At 42.9% G+C, this 21614-nt stretch overlaps 1 protein-coding gene across 3 annotated transcripts in view; it reads left to right on the top strand.

The window, feature by feature from the left end:
* The window catches only part of LOC126427277 (ankyrin-3-like), a 619134-nt gene extending 606959 nt beyond the window's left edge, over positions 1 to 12175 (top strand). For all 3 annotated transcript variants that reach the window (XM_050089547.1, XM_050089546.1, XM_050089545.1), the window contains exon 4: positions 11763 to 12175. In XM_050089547.1, the coding sequence (XP_049945504.1) occupies positions 11763 to 12150 (388 nt within the window). In that variant the 3' untranslated portion in view covers positions 12151 to 12175. The remainder of the gene's footprint in view (positions 1 to 11762) is intronic.
* Positions 12176 to 21614: the final 9439 nt, after the last annotated feature.

Here is a 21614-nt window from a genome sequence, read left to right on the forward strand (position 1 = left end):
AGTGGTTTCTGTGGCTGGGAGATATCAAGTGAATTAAAATACATTCACACAATTACGGAAGATTAAAATATGTCATTAGTTCCAGATTTTAATACAATTTCCACCTCTCTGACAGTCAAGCATTAATTATCTTGCAGAACAATGAAGTTACTTTTGTCGCTTTGCTGAAGTAATTCGGCTTTTATTGATCTTTTCCGCTGAGGCAGCCAGTTTGTTTGAAACAAAGTGCTCAATTCCACACTATTGGCTAGTTTCAACTGTTCGCTGCATTTCAAGGGCACGTTTTCATCTTCTACAGGGTGTATACGACCCGGGACAACCGAGAGATCTGGGAAAAACCCGGGAACTGTTTCATCCGGGAGAAAACCAGGAAAAACCCGGGAATTTTTTAGAATTCTGGGAATTTTTCATTGTTTTAGTTTTCAGTTAAATTTCTGTAATTTTGACTGGCAAGAACCGTTAGAACAAATGATATTACTGTATCCCGCAACTGCAGAATAATACTGCAACAATGAAACTTAACTAGAGACAAAACCAAAATAACTTAAAATGCAAAGGAAATGCGCCATATACGACGACGACACAGAGTCCTCATGCAAGCGTCTGCCAACAGCAAAACGTGTCAAAGGCTTTGGGAAGGCTGTGCAATACTTCATAACAACAAATTCCCTCCGATGACCGTGAAGTCACAACTGTTTACACTACATTCGTGTTAGCAGTTACGAGCGAGCTCATGCGCATGCGCAGTTGAGTCGCGTTTGAGAAGCATATTCTCCCGCTTCTGGCTACAGGAATGTGGCTCTCCGCTGTGCAAGCAGTCGCAGCAAGCAGCTAGATGGTACCGGGAAAAGGGGGCGCCAAATTCATATTCTCAAGGAAAAAAACTTGTTTCACAAAGCGCCTAGCATCCAGCGCACGTTGATCTATCAATCATTTATATGATTTTGAAACGCATCCTTGTTGGTTTCTGAACACATTTTAAGTTCATTTCTGAATGAATCGTAAGTTGATTTTTGAATGCGTGCGTAGTGTACGTGATGTCTGTCAGGAGAATCCTAATCGCATCTAGAAAATAAACTTTCTGCAGACAAAAGGGGATGGGGCCGTACGAGCTGAGCGGAGTAAAGCCGAACGGATAAATGCCAGTCGCTGTCTGATTATGTGGTTGATTGGGTTTTCGGATGATCGGCTTTCTTATAATTCATAGGGAAATCCATAGATTCAGTCTACGAGAATGGAAATAAACGACTGGAGGAATAACAAGTGGGTAAGATTACGTATTATCTTCTCGTTGTATCCAAGAAAATGAAATTTTGACAGAAACTTTCTGCCCAGATTGCTACACTAGTAAGGACCAGTTGTACAGCCCCTGGCTAGCAGCTGCTTAAGTTCTGATTCGGAAGTAACGCAGAAAACGTTTTGTACGAATTTGTAACAACGCCTAATGGCAGAACAATCGTGGGGTAACTAAACCGGTGATTCTGGCAGTGTTACTGAAGTTAATCGGCGAACAAATTTTGACAGTAGCAGGAATGTCCACAGAATTGGTGATGACAAGATTGTTAGAACGAGGAAGCAGAATAAACGGGGACATCACACAAATTATGGAAGGACGAGACTATTCCTAATTTATATAAGAATTTCGTAATACTACTTTCCGATCTCATGCTTGAGAAACTGGTGCGTATGAATGAAATGTGAAACTATTTCCTAACATAAAGCTTTTTGCATGTTGTAGGCCTAATAGGCATTTGATATATGTACTTAGTGAATTATATTCTATCGTGTATTAAAAATGACTATCTGTGCCAATACAGTCTCGCTAATTTGGTGTGTAAGTGTGTGTGTGTGTGTGTGTGTGTGTGTGTGTGTGTGTGTGTGTGTGTGTGTGTTATAAAATTTGCTACAATATTAGAAAGGCCTGTTTTGTTTTATTTAGCATACATCGACAAAATAGACGTAATCAGATCCAGAAACCACACCAGTCTTGGGTATTATTTGTATTAACAGCTTTTTCAGTATTAGGTAACGAAATTTCGAATTTTCATGCAGCAAAAAGTTTGACCAACTTTGGTGAGGTAATAGATTCTTGTGCAGAAAGCAAAAGCACGCCATTTAAAGCTGTAGCAAGATTAGAGAGAAAAAATGCTAGGAGGTAAGTATTGAAATGTGTACTTTCTTGCTTGTCTCTTGTCTATATTGGTTTTATGCATCCTATATTTCACTTTTGTCACGCAAAACAGGAAGTTATTAGCTATTAGGCAATAAAGAGTCCAAATTTTCTGTAGAGTTCTTGTTCTCCCAATTACAAATATTCCCATCCGCTATTAATGGCGAGTTTTTTAAAAAATAAAGAGGGGCAGGCTGTCAAACTGGCTGACTGGGAGCAGGAGAGGCACCACAGGACATTTCTATTTCCACAGTCCTGAATATAGTTTGATGTCATCGCTTACAAAATATACCCGTTTCAATTCCACAGAGTGAAATACAGTGACGTGCGATAGGAGAACGCTGTACGAAGAGGCGTGGCACTGCGCTTCGGCACACTTCACACCATATAACATGTCGTATATTTTCTCGAACACGTATGTTTTTGTTCCAAATTTTTCAGAATGATGTGTTTTACAAGATGCCCTAGGGTACGTTCGAAAATTCGATTTTTTTGGTGTTGACCGGTTCGCAAATATCGTAGATGCGAGGCTGATGCGCAGAGAAGTCTGAACTACAGTGGGCAGTCACCACGTGGCCCGTGTTGACGTTCAGTGGTTTTCCTGTTTCTCCTTCGTTTACTCTCGCGTCACATGAAAGCAAAACGGGTATCTTTGGCCGGGAGGTATCAAGTGCATTAAAATATATTCACATAATTACCGAAGGCTGATATACATTATTAGTTTCAGATTTTAATTTGTTTCCACGTTTCTGACAGTCAAGCATCAATCGCCTTGCAGAACAATGAAGTTATTTTTGTCTCTTTGCTAAATAAATTTGGCTTTCATTAACCTTTTCCGCAGAGGCATCCAATGTATTTGAAACGAAATGTTTAATTTCACAGTACTGGCTAGTTTCAACTGTTCGCTGCATTTCAAGTGCAAGTTTTCATCTTCTAGCACGAACGGCATTATGCCATACTAATGAACCAAACGTGAGATACTGCAGTACTGGTACTCCCAGAAAATTTACATCTGAATCTGGACATACGAATGTGCGCTTTAAGTAGCAGTTTAAATGTGCACATTTTAGTATGGTTCACGAAATTCTGATCTCTTGGAGTACCCTGGGACGTCTTACTGCTTTTACAACGTAATGTAAGATCTTTCAATGTTTTACACGTACGTACATACGGGCTTCCTACGTCATGTTAGCTGCGCAAGCTCGGGGCGCCTCTTACCTGGCGCTCTCCGGCAGCTGCTGGAACGAACCTGTTTCCAGCAGGTCGTGGAAAAATATTGCGAATGTTGGTTTGAAAAGCATTAATTTCAAAGTAAATATCTTTTAACGTAAGTTGGACTATGCGCGAGGATGTACCATGAAATTCTTAAATCAGAGTGTTTGACTCCATCTAAAAATCAACTCTTTGATGACAAGCCATGTAGAAGAATTTCGAACCCTGGAGATCAGACATTTATGTCATTATTAAAAATTTTACTGCCACATTTGTGTGATGGGTCTTAAAGTGTAACACGCGCAAAAAATCAACATTATCTCGAAAGATTAGCTTCTCTTGCAGCTTATTAACCTTAGTGACCAATATTATATGTGGAAGCTTTGCTTTTCTTGTAGCAACACTATGTATATTAATGTAAGCCATTAACTCGTGTGTTACCGCTGCTTAACAGGGATGTTGCTATTGGCTGACTACATTCTACGCCCATGTCCAAAACCATAACCATTCAAAGGATTGATAAGTTTTGCACTTCCGAGGGAAAATATACTGTCACTTAAGACGGAAAAAGTGTTTTCACGCGGGAGAAAGTGTATTTTTAAGCGGGAAATCCGGGGAAAATCCGGGAATTTTTTTCCTTGTCCATGTATACATCCAGTATTAATCAAATTTGATACGTATGAAGTATCGTCTCTGTTGTGTGACTGGATTCTTGATTTCCTCGCAGAGATGTCACAGTTCATTCTGATAGACGGCAAATCATCGAGTAGAATAGAAGTCGTATACGGCGTTCCGCAAGGTAGTGTCGTAGGCCCTCTGCTGTTCCTTATTTACATAAATGATCTAGGTGATAATCTGAGCTGCCCCCTTAGATTGTTTGCAGATGACGCTGTAATTTACCGTCTAGTAAAATCATCAGACGATCAATTCCAATTACAAAATGATCTAGAGAGAATTTCTGTATGATGCGGGAAGTGTCAGTTTGCACCAAACAAAGAAAAGTGCGAGGTCATCGACATGGGTACTAAGAGGAATCCGCTAAATTTTGGGTATACAATAAATCGCACAAATTTAAGGGCTGTCAATTCGACTAAATACCTAGGAATTACAATTACGAGCAACTTAAATTGGAAAGATCACACAGATAATATTGTGGGGAAGGCGAAACAAAGACTGCGCTTTGTTGGCAGAAACTTAGAAGGTGCGACAAACCTACCAAAGAGAGCCTACATTACACTTGTACGTCCTCTGCTGGAATATTGCTGCACGGTGTGGGATCCTTACCAGGTACGATTGGCGGAGGACAGCTAAAAAGTGCAAAGAAGGGCAGTTCGTTTCGCGTTATCGCGCAATATGGGTGAGAGTGTCACTGATATGATGCGCGAGTTGGTGTGGCAGTCGCTGTAACAAAGGCTGTCCTCTTTGCGGCGAGATCTGTTTACGAAATTTCAGTTGCCAGCTTTCTCTTCCGATGGAAAATATTTTGTTGACATCCACCTATGTAGGGCGAAATGATCAACATAATAAAATAAGAGAAATCAAGAGCTCCAATGGAAAGATTGAGGTGTTCCTTTTTCCTACGCGGCATTTGAGAGTGGAATGGTAGAGAAATGGTATGAAACAGGTTCATCGAACCCTCTGCCAGGCACTTCAGTGTGAATTGCAGAGTAAACACGTAGATGTAGATGTTGATTCCCTCCTGTATAGAGATTGAAGTACTTTCTGCTTTGATTGACCAAGATAATCAGCTGCAGATTTGATCGACTTTGGAATCCAGTGAACATTTAAAACCCTGCTGCACCTCAGGCAGGCAACAGAAGCACACCCATTTCCACTCGCAGTCATGGAAGACACAGAGAATTAGTGTTGAAATTATATCAGGGGCAGGCAACAAACAGAAATTTTTCAATTTTCGTGCATACAAATCATGCGGGTAATAACGCGTAATTTAGCGCAGGAAGTACATACCTACAAGTAAAAAAATTTTAAAAACGCTACATATAAGATGACACACACCTACATGTGCTACATGCACACTGAAAACATCGACAGTGTCGAATTGTATACTTAGTGTCCAGGATAATAGTATTAATAATGCAGCACATGCTGATATCAAAATCCGTATGCTCCGTAGAGAATGTGAAACAAAGCAGAAAAATATAGAACGCCAAGATGACATGCAAGACTTGGAAAGGTAAGAAGTGGGGAAATGTTTGGGATGCAAACACGCCGGCCGCGGTGGCCGTGCGGTTCTAGGCGCTACAGTCTGGAGCCGAGCGACTGCTACGGTCGCAGGTTCGAATCCTGCCTCGGGCATGGATGTGTGTGATGTCCTTAGGTTAGTTAGGTATACTTAGTTGGAAGTTCTAGGCGACTGATGACCTCAGAAGTTAAGTCCCATAGTGCTCAGAGCCATTTTGTGATGCAGCGTCAAGGGTAACAGCAGCCATGTTTCCGAGCTGATAGTCCTTGCTGCTGGAAACGTCGTCGAACTGTTCGTGCAGATGGTCGTTCTCTTGCAAACGTCCCCATCTGTTGACGCAGGGATCGAGACGTGGCTGCACGATCCCTTACAGCCATGCGGATAAGATGGCTGTCACCTCGACTGCTAGTGATAAGAGGCCGTTGGGATCCAGCACGGCGTTCCGTATTACCCTCCTGAACCCACCGATTCCATATTCTGCTAACAGTCAATGGATCTCGACCAACGCGAGCAGCAATGTCGCGATACGATAAACCGCAATCGCGATAGGCTGCAATCCGACCTTTATCAAAGTTGAAAACGTGATGGTACGCATTTCTCCTCCTTAGACGAGGCATCACAACAACGTTTCACCAGGCAACGCCAGTCTACTGCTGTTTGTGTATGAGAAATCGGTTGGAAACTTTCCTCATGTCAGCACGTTGTAGGTGTCTCCACCGGCGCCAACCTTGTGTCAATGCTCTGAAAAGCTAATCATTTGCATGTCACAGCATCTTCTTCCTGTCGGTTAAATGTCGCGTCTGTAGCACTTCATCTTCGTGGTTTAGCAATTTTAATGGCCAGTGGTGTATTATTCAGACAACATTCTGCATCACTAGAAATACGTCTCCTCGGCACGGCAACTAAAGACAGTCTCTCTAATTTAGATTTTTTTCACAGTTTTCGGAAAATATTGAAGTTGCTTTTTTGAATTTGTACTGAGGCACAATTTTACTTTCACTGTGTAAAGGAGTGTTGTCGCTTTTTGAACTTTCATCAGGTCCAGTGTTTAATTTTGATTATGTGAGGCAAGTATATGTGACACCCATTGCCCCGGGGGGAGGGGCGGTTTGAATGGAATATCAAATGCGAGGAAACAGGACACCAGTTGCGTTACACAATTTTTATCGAAACTAGTGTGCTCTTTCTTCACATCGACATTCTTCAAAAACAGACGTTGAAAATGAACAAAAATGTAAACGACAAAACTGGTCGCTGCAGTGGACTGAGGGAACTGCTGGCGTAATCGGCGCCCAGCGCTACCAACAGAAACAGCAAACTTTCAGATTCACGACCCAGTTCTGGCGCTACAGCTGCAGGGTCGCTGGCATTTGCTGAAACGAAAAAGCAGGGAAGTCGACGTGAAGTGTTGCGGACAAATCCGATACGTGACGAAACCGAACGATGGACCCACGAGACACCTTTCAGTGTGCCACTTACATCCAGTTACGGCAGCTTGCACGGTGGTTGTCGGGAGGCGTGGACATCCGTCGTTTTCCTTTCAGTTCTTGCTCTGAGGGGGATAGCTTGTTGATGTACAGAGTATCCAATAATAAATCAATACTCCAACGAACAGCTCTAAAACGGGGAGTGTACTTACAACGTGCAACCCATGTTTTTATAGGCAGGCACGTTGATGATTTTGCGCTGATATATCAATCCTTTTCTCGATACATGGGGAGCAGATAACGGTATTTTATTTTGTGTCGATACATCGGATACTGTACATTTTAAAAATATCAAGTCATAGGCAAACTCTATCATTCCGCAATCGACGTCTGTTAAAACCTGTCGTGCGGCCATCAAGACGTCGGAAACCCTTTCCCAGGAGCCACCTCAGTAGAGGTGACAGCGGCGCCAACGCGCTGCCCTTTTGTACCTTGCGTACGCGATACTGCTGCCATCTGTATGTGTAGATATCGCTATCCCATGACCTTCTGTCAGCTCAGCCTGTCTCTGCCTGGAAGCACCCGGGTGGTTCTACAGCGCAAAAGAGCTGCTGTCAATTACAAATCAGAGACTACTCGAAATTGTACGTAGACGGAATAGATTTTAAATAAGCTAAACATTTATTCAAAATAACTGATGCCTTGTCATCCACAGACTAAATACTTTCCTTAGTGAAGAGTGTTTTTACATTTTAATTAACAATATAGTCAAATTGCACACCATCGACTGCTAGGCACATTTGGAATGGCTGTTTGAGAGAGGGAGATGAACTGGACAAGCTACATTGGATGATACGTCGTTGTGTGGTCTGGCGCGCATCATCTGACATACCTGGGGTTCATGACAGACTCTATCTTTTAGTGCTCCCCGTAGAAAGAAATCCATTTGAGTCAGATGAGTATTTGTACTAAAATTTGCTATGAGAACGGATTAAAATGCATCGTGGTTTTAGAAATATTATATACTGCTTTTGGTGAGTATACTACGAGTGAAATAGGTGTTTACGACTGGTATAAACATTTAGAAGAAGATGAGGATGACGAGAAGTTCATAATAGAAGACGAACTGAGTCAAACCAAACGATGCGTAAATTAACACTCAATCGTCTCGGTGACATATGGCCGAGACCAGTGAAATGTGAATGTTATGTGTCTGACGGTAATCTTCGGTTTTAACAGTACAGTGCACCACGACTCCTTGTCCCAAGATGAAACGGCCAGTAGGCAGATCTTCTCACCAGCTGAACCCCGATGGCTTGAAGCAACACGGAAAGGTGTCCGGCTTTGTGGCGGAACAGTTGATTGTTTCTGCACTGCGATAACGCACCTGCTCACAGTTCGTTGCGTGCTTGTGCATGTTTGGCTAGAAACAATACTGTAGTGATGTCCTTGGCCCCACGTTCGCTCCATGTGTGACATTTGTTCCCAAAAATAAAGACAAACCTTAAAGAGCTGTCTCTTACATAAGAGATGAGATTCAAACTGCACGTCTGAGAGAACTAAACGCTACTGTAAGGATTGTTCCAGAATCGTTTTAAGCATTGGAAGAACCACTGGAATAAATGTATAATATGTAATGGGAAATATCTTGGTGAAGACAACATTGATGTAGACTAATAAATAAACCAAGTATTGGTTTCAACATTCACCGCTGTTGCTTGGACTGTCATATTGTCCATTTTGGTGCCAGTGTCACGACCCTGTCACCGTCTTCTAAGAGGAATGTCGTTGGTTCACCACCCAAGTTTCGTCGACAAAAAAGAGTTCTGTTAATTTCCTGACTTGTATCAAGTATTTGCATCGCCAGTCAGTAATCACTTCTCTCTAGAGCGATGTTTCCTTTACTTAGAGGTCTGTTGCAAGTAAATCGCATTTCATGCAGTGTCTTACGCTAAACAGCTTTTTTCCAAGGAAAATATTTTTTTTGTTTTTACGGCAACAACTAATTTGTGTAATGTCAGCACTAGTTTTTAGCCATACAAAAGTCCCTATGGTTGATAAAATTACCTATTTTTAGAAACTGCTTGCAATGATGGATTTATACTCCAAATTTCGTAGTGCACTTTCTTGGCGGCTCTGGCAAACCGCGTGGTTTATTTTCGGTCGCCTTTCTGATGCGTCCAATAGCGGCAAGGCTGACTTGTGTGTAAACTACAATCCTTTCTTTTTGAGACGGGCAACATTAGCCCCCAGTTCTCTCTGTGCCGACTCTTTAATACAATCCGTGATTGCAACAGAGGTGACTGAGCCATTTTTACCCCAAAGATCGCAATTCTTTGCATTGTGCAGATTTTCCTGTGATGTGGTGCGCTTATCCATCACCTCTGAATAACATATTCGTACATGTCCACAGAGCATTTCACACGGTGGATTACTGTCGACTGTTGAAGAAGATAGAAACGTGTGGAATAGGTTCCCATGCATGTGAGTGGGCCTCAGCTCTTAAGTGACAGAACCCAGTATGTTGTCCTCAGTGGCGAGTGTTCGCCAGAGGCAGGAGTGCTCCAGAAAAGGGTGGTGGGGCCGCTGTTACTGTCTGTATACATAAATGGTCCGGTGGACAGGTATCTGCAGCTGTTTGCTGATTGTCCCCTGGTGTACAGTAAGATGTCGTCGTGAGTGAGTGTTGGAGGACACAAGGCGAGTTGGACAAAATTTCTAGTTGGTGTGACGAATGGCAGCCATCTGTAAATGTAGAGAAACGTAAGTTGATGCAGGTGAGTAGGAAAAACAGACACGTAGTGTTGAGGTGTTCCGCTAGACACAGAGGCGTCGCTTAAATGTCTGAGCGAGAGTTCGCAAAGTGATACGAAATGGAACGAGGTTGAGAGGACTGCGGTAGGGAAGGCGGGAGGTCGACTTTAGTTTGTTGGGAGAATTTTAGGAATGTGTGGTTGGCCTGTAGATGAGGCTGCATGTAGGCCGCTGGTGCGACCTGTTCTCGAGTACTGCTAGAGTGTTTGGTATCGGCAACAGGTATAATTAAAGGAAGACAGCTATAGGACTGAGAGCTGAGCTGCTAGATTTGCTACCGGTAGTTTCGAGTGACGCAGAGGTATTGTGCAGAAGCTTCAGGAACTCGAATCGGAATCACTGGAGGGGAGGCGAAATTCTTTTCGAGGAATTGTTGAGAAAATTTAGAGAACTGTTTTTTGACGCTGACTGCAGAACAATTCTAGTTGTGGCAATGTACACTTGAGACAAGGCGTGTGAAGATAGGGTGAGAGGCGTTGTCGCTCGTACAGAGGCATACAGGCAGTCGTTTCTCCCTCGCTCTACTTGGGAGCGGAACGGAAAAAGCAGATGACTGCAGTCAGTTGAGAACTTTTTATATGTACCAGTTACTACTATTGTTTCATATGGTTGCTGCTCCACCTACATTGATTATTTTGCACTGAATGCAGCAGTTTTATTAGGTCTGTAGTTTCTAGTTGGTATTTCACTTGTCTTTGGAGCTTCTTACTGGCTCTCTCGCTTGGGATTAGCCTTCAACTGTGGGGAGAGGTTCCCGCGACATTGGTTAAAGTTCAGCAATGCCAGATCTATACAAGTATTTTGGTATTTGTAAGTGAACATGCGATAATGAATCAACACTCTGTTTGTATTTCTTACAGGCACCTGATTTCTTTCTGGCATGATCCAATTTATGCATTGCATTAGATACAGGAAATACAGTACTTTTTTGAGACTGGTCTAAAGTTACGGTTTAAGTGTTTGTACTACTACTGAAAGAGAAATTTTACTCGGAAGCAGCGTAGTTGGTATACACTGTAAGTTTACTTAGACCTTTTTAAGTATAAATGTAAAGTTTTACGCCTTCTGTAGTGGTGTGTAACTTATTTTGTGTCCAGAATTTTCAGAAAATGCAAAAAGTTGCACAAAGTTAACATGACTGAGTATAGTAGTTGTGCAGGATGCCGCCTGCCACAGACCATATGGTGGCTTGCAAAGTGTGTAAGCAGATGGAAGTGAATGTTCCAGTGGATGTATCTCTTGTTGCATGCATGATTATATGAGCACATGTGACGGTTATTATGCAGCGGGTAGTGTGTGTGTGTGTGTGTGTGTGTGTGTGTGTGTGTGTGTGTGTGTGTGTGTGTGTGTCGGGGAGAGTCGACCTGGTGCCCTTGTTGTATTTGAAATATGTCGACCGACTTATTGTGTACGAAGCAGTGACTTTTATATTTTATGTCGGTATGTCAGGAAATTTCCATGTTACTGGTCTGAATCACTTAGCTGTCTGGTGGGGAAGTAGTATTTCAGTACTTACAGATGAGTGTAGTTTCTAGTGTTTTGTTCCTAAGTGACAGAAGGAATTGGTATCCAGAGAAGGTGTTTTAGGGGTGTGTTTGAATGTAGATGAAGGATTGGGTAGCAGCTGCATGCCGAGGTGAAAGGAGGCGGATCTGTGGATTGAATTATGAGGAAAACCAAATGAATTTGTTAGGAGATGGAGTGCACCTATTTTTAATGGGAGATGGCTGAAGTTTTTGATAATGGGCTAGTGCTGTGGATCTGTCTGTAATACGCTGGTTAACCCGTATCGCAGAAGCGAGATTTCTAGATTTGTGACTTGTCGCTCGGAAGAAGTGTATTCCGAATTGTTGGCAGTTTTGCGGCTGTGACAGTTTCTTTCATTTGGTGTGTGTGTCTCGATAGTAGAGAGTAAGTGTGTCGATGTTTTGTGCAGGAGCCTTTCTGAGGAGGAGCGAGGCAGGAGGCTGAGAGAGGCGGCTGACGAGGGGGCGGTGGAGGAGGTGCGGGCGTTGCTCGCGGCTGCGGCGGACGTGGGGGCGAGGGGCGAGGGCGGGTTGACCGCCCTGCACTGCGCTGCAGGGAGAGGCCACGCGGCTGTGGTGCGGCTGCTGCTCTCTGCGGCGTCCGACCCCAACGCCAGGTCTCAGTGGGGGCTGACGCCGCTGCACGAGACGGCAAGCTTTGGCCACGCAGAAGCGGCGGCTGCGTTGCTGCAGGCCGGAGCCGACAGGGGGGTGACAGATGAAGATGGGGACACCCCCCTGGACATCGCCAGGCGGTACAATTATCAGGAGATCGTCAGGATGCTAACACAGAGTTAATACGCGCCACTAGAGGAAATGGCATCCTGCACTTCATTCTACATGATATTAAAATAAAAAATTGAAAAAAAAAAGATCGCTTTCTCTATTCATTTCTACCTTTTGCAGTCCACACAATTACTCCAGTAACACAACTACTGCAACAACAGGAGATATCTGTAAACCAACGTGACAAACCTTACTTTTCACAATTCACTCTGTAAAACATTTCACAACCAATTTCTGCAAAAGCTCAGCAACAATTGCAAAATACTCCATCATTTATAAACTCCACTTCTCTCTCCCTCTCTGTCTTGTGTTTCTCGTCCCACATACAGTATTCAAACAGCTTACAAGAGTACAGCCGACCTCTCTCACAACCGCCTGTATTTCGAAACGTAAACACCCAATTTCTTCCAAGACACAAATGCGAGAATACCAGTTGTTGTGCATTAATGTTAGTTCTTTGCACCAGTCTCCTACATTACCTAATAACTGCAAACCATTTGCTAGCAGTGTCTATGTTGCTACCTCACATCACTGCGAACTGCACCATTCTCATATTACTGGCATATAAGTTGTTCAGTTAGAATGTATCTTCACTTGCGACCTCACACTGAATTCTGTGCGTGCACTGCACAAGTACTTTTCCTGTTTAATTGCAATGTCACATTTGTAGCAGTGCTCACACCACATCATGCTCACACCATCTGCAGCCTTCCTGCCAGCTCACCTTCAAATAAAGAGAATTGAACAACCACCTAAAATCATTAGACTCCTAAACACCTCCCTTGCTGCTCTTACAGAACAAACTACCATCTCTCAGGGAATTATACTCGGTATCCTCATGCGTGCATGTGTGACCAAAGCGGCAGACTGCATTCTGAACAAGAGCTTCTGTGGCCCTCATGTGGCGGCGTTACACACGGAAGCTCCTCAACATTCTCTGTGAGGAAGCAGCGGCGCCAGGAGACAGTACTGACTTGGTGAGTGACCTCCACGGCATTGATGAATACTTCAGGCTCTGCCAGTTGATCCTCAACATAAATAAATGTAATACACTGTGCATACACAGGAAAAGAAATCCACTACTGTACAATTACACTGCTGACCACAAATTGCTGGAAACAGTAAGTCACCTACCGTAAAATATCTAGCAGTAACTATCCAGAGCGACGCTACGTGCAATGACCAAAAATACCAATTGGTAACAAATTGCAGTACATCTTTTCTCAGCGATTCCACAATCATATGTTTTGGGCTCCTAAATCCAAATTTCGTGCTTCCTGCCCTGTAGTATGTGGGCTTCACAACGAAAGCCTCAAAATTTTCCGACTTTTCTCAGATTTTCATTTATTTCACAAAGACTACGTGTTTCTCACAGTTGACAACCCAACACAAAATTAAATTGGACAAACTCTTCTACAACATGCAGCAATCAGCAGTGATTTTCTGACGGCGAGTGGTGACCGCGCTAGAGCGTCCTAAGAAAAACGGTGACTCCCCAAAATTCGGATCGCGCCTAACGCCATTCACCTGTTGCACTCTGCTATTACGGCACTTTGGAACGGTGTGGCACGCGTCAGCAGACGGAAAACAGCCCCAGAACTCCACCTGTGTTCTTCGCATCGTGAAACACAATAGCACTCACGGCAGACATCCGCTGTCGAAACGGACGTCATATATTTTAAAACGTGTTCGCATTTATTTAAACTAGTGCTTGTAAGTGTGTGGCTGGTATCTGAGAAATGGCTAAAATTTATTTTGATATCGAAATACGTAAATCTGTCCAGTGCGACAGAAAAGTGTAAAAATTAAATTTTGTACGGAAGTATGCGAAGCACACGCTACACGATGCGAAATCCAGGCTAGCCGGTACATCAAAGAATTCGCCTTCGCCTGCGAGAGAGGAGATAGTTTTCAATGTAATTTATACATACCACTTGTGTGCAAAACAGATAACTCAATTTAAAATATTGGTCCTGAATACTGTAAATCCTTATCTTCAGACTTATAAACAATAACTGCACCAGATCTGCTGTCGTGTCTATTGTGCAAATGAAGATAAAATGTAACGCATCCCGCATTGTGTCAAAACTGCTCCAAAATTCACAAGATAACGTTCTGAAATAATTTACCGATTTGGAAAGTCTGAAATGATAATTTCACAGATACATTCTGGTGTGTGGCGGAGGGTAGTTTGAGTACCACAGCTGTTCCGGCCTTTTCCTGTTGCAGTCGCGATGCTAGAAATATCTTTGGACTACTCGTCTATTAAGAGCTCTGAATGGAAAGTAAGAAACCCGGAGAACATCTGGCGTGCATTTCCTCGCCATGTTACAGTTTTAGGTGGAACCTTTAACCTGCCACCTCTGCAGTGGGCGACATAGGTGGCTGAGACTGAAGGCAGGGCCAGGGAATCGTGAGAAACTGATCCAAGTGCTTCACTCAAAAACTACCTCGGGCCATTAATCTGAGAAACGGGTCGTGAAGACAGCATCTTAGACTTGCAAGTGACAAATAGACCCGAACTTTTCGAATCTGTTTGGATAGAACGGGGAATCAGCTATGCCAAGACCGTTACAGTGTTACCGAATACGACCGTAACCGTAAATAGAAAATAAGTTGGGAATATTATTGTGCTTAGCAAGAGCGACGAGAAACAGGCTTCAGCTTTCCTTTCCTCTGCAGCACTAACAGCGCGGGTATCAGTGGAAGCAGCTGAAGAGCATTGTGAAATACGCTTCAGACAGGTGTGTACCGACCAAATGCGTTTCAAGCCCAGTTTCACAGCGATGAGTTTACAGCACTTGTTTTCGTTTAAGTGCGCGTCTGCGCACGCCAGATCACGAGACAACAAAGAAATTTCCGAGATCCGAATTTCATCGATAAAAATGATGCCAAAGAAACAGTTATTTCCGGAAAGAGCAACATAATTGTAACATGTTGCATTACTCTCTACGTAACGAAAGCCTGTGTAAACATTCGGTCTTGTCTGTAAGGCAGAAACGCTTACGACACTGTTATTCACGTGCAAACAGCAACAGGTGGCGTCAGACAGCCCGCGCAAACGGCCGGCGCAGTCGCCGAGGGGAAACTCGCAGGTGGGGGAGCGACGCAGAATGCGGGCAGCGAATCCGGCAGAGGGCCGCGCATGCGCAGAAGCAGCGGCGGGGCGGGAGCAGGCGGTAGGGGCGGTCCGACCACGGCGGCGGAGAAAAGACCGGCCACACGACAGGGGGGCCGAAACTAAATCAGGACGATCACTTCCGACATAAAATCTGTAATACTGTTTAGCGATTACTGCTCCAGTTGTACTCAACAGTTCCAAAGTCGGTGATGATCGCAGACACCGGTGTCCGGCTGCCATTTAGTGTCCCGGTATTACAAAGATATTTTCACCCGCTCTCGCAGCAATTTCGCAGTTATGTCAGAGCACGCTACATCTATCTAATGGCAGCCCACGATGTACTAACAATAAACATTACTTCGATAACAACCTCTGTTACAATTAGTGCGCTAGATGATTTAATACAAGATGTCACGTTTGATGTATTATTTTTGCAGCAAGTCTCAACGGCAGCTGTAGGGACATCAACTGGCTCTCAAGCTGTCATTACTATCGATGCAGAAATCAACAGCGCAACGGCAGTTCTTTTAAGGGATGGGTTTACACCTGCAAACGTCCAACTTTATCCCAGCAGACGTGAAATTGCATGTTCTGTCGCTGAGACATTCCGCTTAAATATTTACGCGCCATCCGGGACTGACGTTACACATGCACGGTCGGACTATTTTTTAATCAGGATGTCCCATGTCTTTTGGTAAATGTGTGTATGCGAAGCACACGCTACACGATGCGAATTAGAGGCTAGTCAGTACGTCAAACAATTCGCCTGCGAGAGAGCAGGCCGATTTCAATCTAATTTGTATATGTCATTTGTCTGCAAAACAAATTACTCTGATTAAAATGTTGGCTCTGAATATTGTTAAGCTTTGTGTTTAGACTTCATTTACCTGTTTGAAACATCTAAAATGATATATTTTCACAGATACATTGTGACAGTCGCTGTACCTTGCGGTGGACATGAACATTGATGGTAATTAAATTTGTTGGCCTAGCTGTGTGAACGGAACGCTCCTCTGTTCTGGAACCAGTTACTATTAAGAGAGTGACGGAACTGTCAAAAACGCACGGTACAGGTCCAGCGCGACAGCCGTCTGGAGGCAGAAAGGGTGCCAGCATCACAGAACCAGCAGAGGGATTCGATACGCCCGCGCATGCGCAGAAGTACGCCTTCTGCTTCTCGCTCGGGTGGCCACCGGCCAAGTGGAGAGTTTCGTAATGCAGATTTTGCGCCTTTTGCGGTGAGTAACTCTTCACGAACACAGTAACTAAAAGATGTAGAAAAAGAGGCGGGAGGACGCATTGTGACAGGCGTTGCGAATGTGGTCACCTCTCTAAACCTCTGCACTCCCTCCGCATCAAACAAGAGAGCTCCAAGGGTAAGATTTTTCAGTGATCGAGTCCCGTATTTTCTGAGACAGCAAAAGGCGACTTCGTCAGCGCAGCACATTTTAATTGTATTTTAAGGGAGACAGACTCAGAAGGCGCGACTCCCTTCTGTGGCGCCCTGCAAAATCTGACTGCAGGTCTGGACACGGAATCCGTCTGCACGCACGCGTCGCCAGTGTCGGCTTCGAGGCCTGACAGACTCCACACCACAGCGGGGAGGATTACTACGCAGCCCCTGTCAGCTTTTCCGACCGTGACACTGTGAGTGAGAAAGTAAAAGGTCTACCTCGTCCCAAAGTAATTGGCAGAGGATAATGGAAATTAAATTGTAACCTCCTCCACATAACATCGGTGAATATACATTTCATTGCTCGGTACAAATTGTGGGTTAACTGGAAACGTTTTTCCGTAAAGCAATCTCGTAAAACCCGGTGTTCGGAAATTAGCTACAAATTTCGCCTACAGGATTGAAGTAAAGCGTGAATTTCATTTTGAATTATTTGAAAGTTGTAAGAATAATTAGTAATTGCCACTACATCACTCAAAAAAATAATTCGTTCACGTGACATATCAGACTGTAAATAATACAAAACATGTTGGCAAGTCCTACATCTGACTTACTTATCTACAGAATTTTCATTTGGGGAATAGTAAACAGTTATGTATAAAATGCTACACAGGCAACCATGTCCTGCAGATAAACTCATGTGTGTTAACTGGAGAAACACTGGCCACGGTGGCTGGAAAGGAACAAGTAGGGGGGGACCCTTCGACTGCAGGCGACAGACTAACTGGGCGACATTTTGGAAAACAATTTCCTCCAACTGACAGCAAAGCGAGGCCGTGGAGATGGTGTAAAGTGTCTGGTAGCAAAGCTAAAAAAGAAACTGGAGTGTGGGAAAGGAAAGAAACAACATACTGTTGTCCAGTGTGTGATGTTGCGCTGTGCATGCCAGAATGCTTTGAACCATTTCACACGAAAGCCAATTACGTATACAAATTATTTATAAAAAATTGTAATTTAATTTAGTTGTGTATTAAGATATTTTTTAGTAAATGCCTTTCAGTTTGTTTGTTTGCAGACTTCAAAGTGTTGATTTGTTGTTCCGGTGAGAGGCAACGGGGCCAGCGTGTGTGGCGGTGGTGTTGTGACGTCACCACAGTGTGAGAGCAAGAGGCGCCTGCCGTGGTCTTCAGTTAACGATGGACTATCGCAAAGAAACAGCAGAGACACTCACCAAGGTCTTGGTGATACGACATTAAATAACAACCTTTTTCTTTTCCGTTACTATCACGAAATTTTAACACTGTTAATGTAGTAAAAATTGTGGTATCGATAGCTACGCTGCCACGGCGTAGGTGCAAGTTCCCAAGGTGGCGGCACGCCGGACAGCGGCCTCTAGCCGGCGGCGCTGTGCTGCTCTGCTCTGCGAGCTCCGTTTGATCAGGGGCAGACGGCCGACAGTGCAGATGAGTAATCAGAGACAAGGTTGGCAGCTTTGAAGCACCAACAGACGGTCCAAACAACACACTGAATGGGACAGATTTTCCAGCACACCTACTGATTCAACTTTGCTCTCGCCACATTTAGTTTTGAAGAATAAAAATCCGCCGGACAAAATAAAAGAACTTGTTTCTTTCCCCAAGTCACAGCGTCTACGTCATCGTGAACTGATTGACATTGCAATGGCTAATACAAAAGAGGCAGCTGAGAAGAGGAAATGCTACAAAAGAAGGTAAATCACACTCGAATATCTCAAGTTCGACAAACAGTTTTAGTTCGAGCACATCCATTATCTGGTAAAGCAAGGAACAGGTGTCAGAAATTTGTATTACTTTATAACGGACAATTTCGGACTCGACGAATCCCACTTCCAAACGCAGGACATCTTGAAACACTCACAACGAAAGCTTCGAGAGGTCTTCATCACATCACCAATATAAAGCCGTTCACTAAATAATTGGTTGACTTCCTACTCCTTAATGATGACACCACCATACCGACATATAACAATTACGTTCTGACGACACGTATTTCATTTCCGTATGACATCAACCGTTTGTACACAGTAGTCAAGCTGTTTCTATGGGTTTTCTTTCATTCGCACGTAAATGACGAAAATAATATTGTTCCTGATACAGTACTATAACTACAAGCCATTTCGTACGTCTATTTTCACTGCCTTATGACTTTTGTGTAACAGATACAATGATTGTTACAGAGCATATACCACGTCATGTTCTAACATAACTCACCCAGATCTTTAGAATACATCATTTTACAAGCAAAGGTTACGTAAAAGAAGACAGCAATGAGTTTTTCGAAGAAGAAAAGGCATCACAGAAGATAAAAGCAACATGAGAAACAATAACATCGAATTTTGCTCGTCGTAATGCATTTTCTCTTACAGGCTAACGTACAGAAGTATGCAGTAACGGATTCCAGATAGTACTGAGAAAACAGGTAGAGTACATTTATTTGCACAGGCATAACACGTACTCCAAACAATCGGAGGAGATATTTAATTTCAGCATCTTCCACTGAGATACTGTAACACGGCGGTACAATCAGGGTTTCTTCACTGACTGTAAGGATTTTGCTGTAGGTGTCGTATGTGAAGTGAAGACTTAAGGATTAACTATAGGTGAAGTATGTGTAGCAATGATTTATGGATTTTTATAATGAGGATATGGTGAGATAATAGGAAGTGAGGATAGCAAACTTGTTATGATTATTATGCAGACGTTTATGATTTATGATATGAAGTGTGGCATACTGATCTTAGGGATTGTCAGGGATTACGTGATGATTTTACCCTTGTTGTGTGCTTTGTTGATTGTGTTTTGGTGTGTATCTCTGATAAGTAATATTTATAATGGCTTCTGATAAGGTGTTGCCAAACGACAACACAAGGCTATGAAGTTACAGGAATATAAAACTTTCTTTCAAAAATATGAATTTTTTTGTTTGTGATCAACAACGTGAAGGATTGGAGACTGTTATTGCCGTGTACTTGCTTTGATGAATTTGTCAGTTTGCTTATGCTAATGAGTCTTTTCTCATTCACAGGAAAATACCGTTTCTCATAACTTTTCGGCTGTAGTTAACCGATTTCATCGGAAAGACAATTATTTTCATTCTGTACATTCACTTTACTTGTTCATAGTTACTAACTACTCGTCTTGTTAATACTTAAATTTTGCATTTGGGGTAATTATAAGTAACTGGCACGTGCGTAGGTTAAGGTTTTGTGAACACATTTTTATTTTATTTTCTTTGGTGACTAACACACAACAGATACATGTAACAATTCCTATTTTTCTCTACAGCAATAAAATGTTATTCACACTCGCTCCCTGTCCTTCCCTTTAGCCTGTATTCTTATGCGCATTTACTGGAGTATATAAAAACATACTCTGCAGAAATCACTATTGTACTCTTGCATAACAACACCAGTGGTCGACTCGTGGTCACGTAAAAAGTAAGAAGACTGATAACAGTGTTTGCCTGTTGATATTTCCCAATGCACTGTACATGTAATGCATTACTTCATTTTAATGTTTCTTTTCTTTCACTGCGTAAAACAGATTTCGATTATGATTATTCTGTTTGAGATGTCACTACCGGCATATCTGTAATTTCGATTTTGGTAAGAAATGTTTGTTATTTTTTGTCATTTAATCTGAGAATTCACCATATTTAGATAAATCTGTATGCTTTATTTTCTTTCACTGTATTGTAACAGAATATAAGTACTTTGTGAAAACAGCACATTTATGGACTTGAGTAGAGTTATTCTGTGCACTGTGAGAAAGTTCGAAATATTATAAATATTTTCTTTACCACGACATGCCAAGTCAATTATCGTGATTTTAGATGACTTCATAGACATTTTACTAAAGTGACATGGAGGTGCCTTTTGTGAGCGGTGTGGCTCTGAGTTGTCACTGGATTTATTATAGACACGTACTGCGCCCACTAACTGTGCTCTCAGTCGCCTCCCAAACAATCGCGATACGACGCTCTCACATGATGGGATATTACAGCGTCATAAGTGCTGGAAGACACTCCAACATGTGTCACTTCGTTTACTGTGCACACTCGTGTCAACAGCTTCGTGTATGAAAACCACGAAAAGTTATTGCTTCGATACATATTTGCTACGACTAAAAGACAATGTAATCACAATCAGTTACACGAGATTTTGTGCAAAATAACTACAAAGAAAAATGCCATGAATGTCATTTTTCCCACGATCAATGACTTTGCCACTAGCGCACACTAATGTAGTGAACAATTTTTTTTAACCTGTGCACACTTATTTCAAACGGAACGTGACGTATTGTAAGTGAACCTGAACACCAATATAAACAACATTTGTAACTTTGTTTGGAGTGTACCTGAGCACGAAATGTACAAAGATTTTTGCAAATTAATTTATAAGCGACTTAGCACCACTACATTTTATCACTTGTTTACAGTGACTATGTGCACGTCACATGTATATTTTGTATATTCCATAATCTTTTTTATGTTTCTTTACAAAATACAATACTACTTCGTGGCTTACTATTATTTTCGTATAATATGACACAGGCGAATGTTTCAGTACAATCTTTGCCATATGTAAAAATCTTCCTGCAAAATTCTGGCCGGAGAGGCTGTGGAATAGTGAAAGAGATCTACTGGGAGTTTGTTATTGGCATTTCAGGAATTTATACGTACTACGTAAGTCTCAGACGCTAAACGACTATCTCGGATCTCTTACTATTCGCGCACAGCCTGTGCTCAGAGCAGCCGAGTCGCTGGGAGATGTGTTTGCCCTGCCGTGGCTGCCTGGCGGCGAGGAGCGGGGGAGTTGTGACGTCAGAGGAGTAGCGAGGCGGGCGCCGAGCAGGGGACTCGTGGCAGAGCAGCCGTGGAGGTGGCTACGTCTGTGTTCAGGGAAAAACATTTGTGTTTGAGTGT

Source organism: Schistocerca serialis, chromosome 11 (assembly GCF_023864345.2).
Source record: "Schistocerca serialis cubense isolate TAMUIC-IGC-003099 chromosome 11, iqSchSeri2.2, whole genome shotgun sequence".
In the NCBI taxonomy this organism is placed as follows: domain Eukaryota; kingdom Metazoa; phylum Arthropoda; class Insecta; order Orthoptera; family Acrididae; genus Schistocerca; species Schistocerca serialis.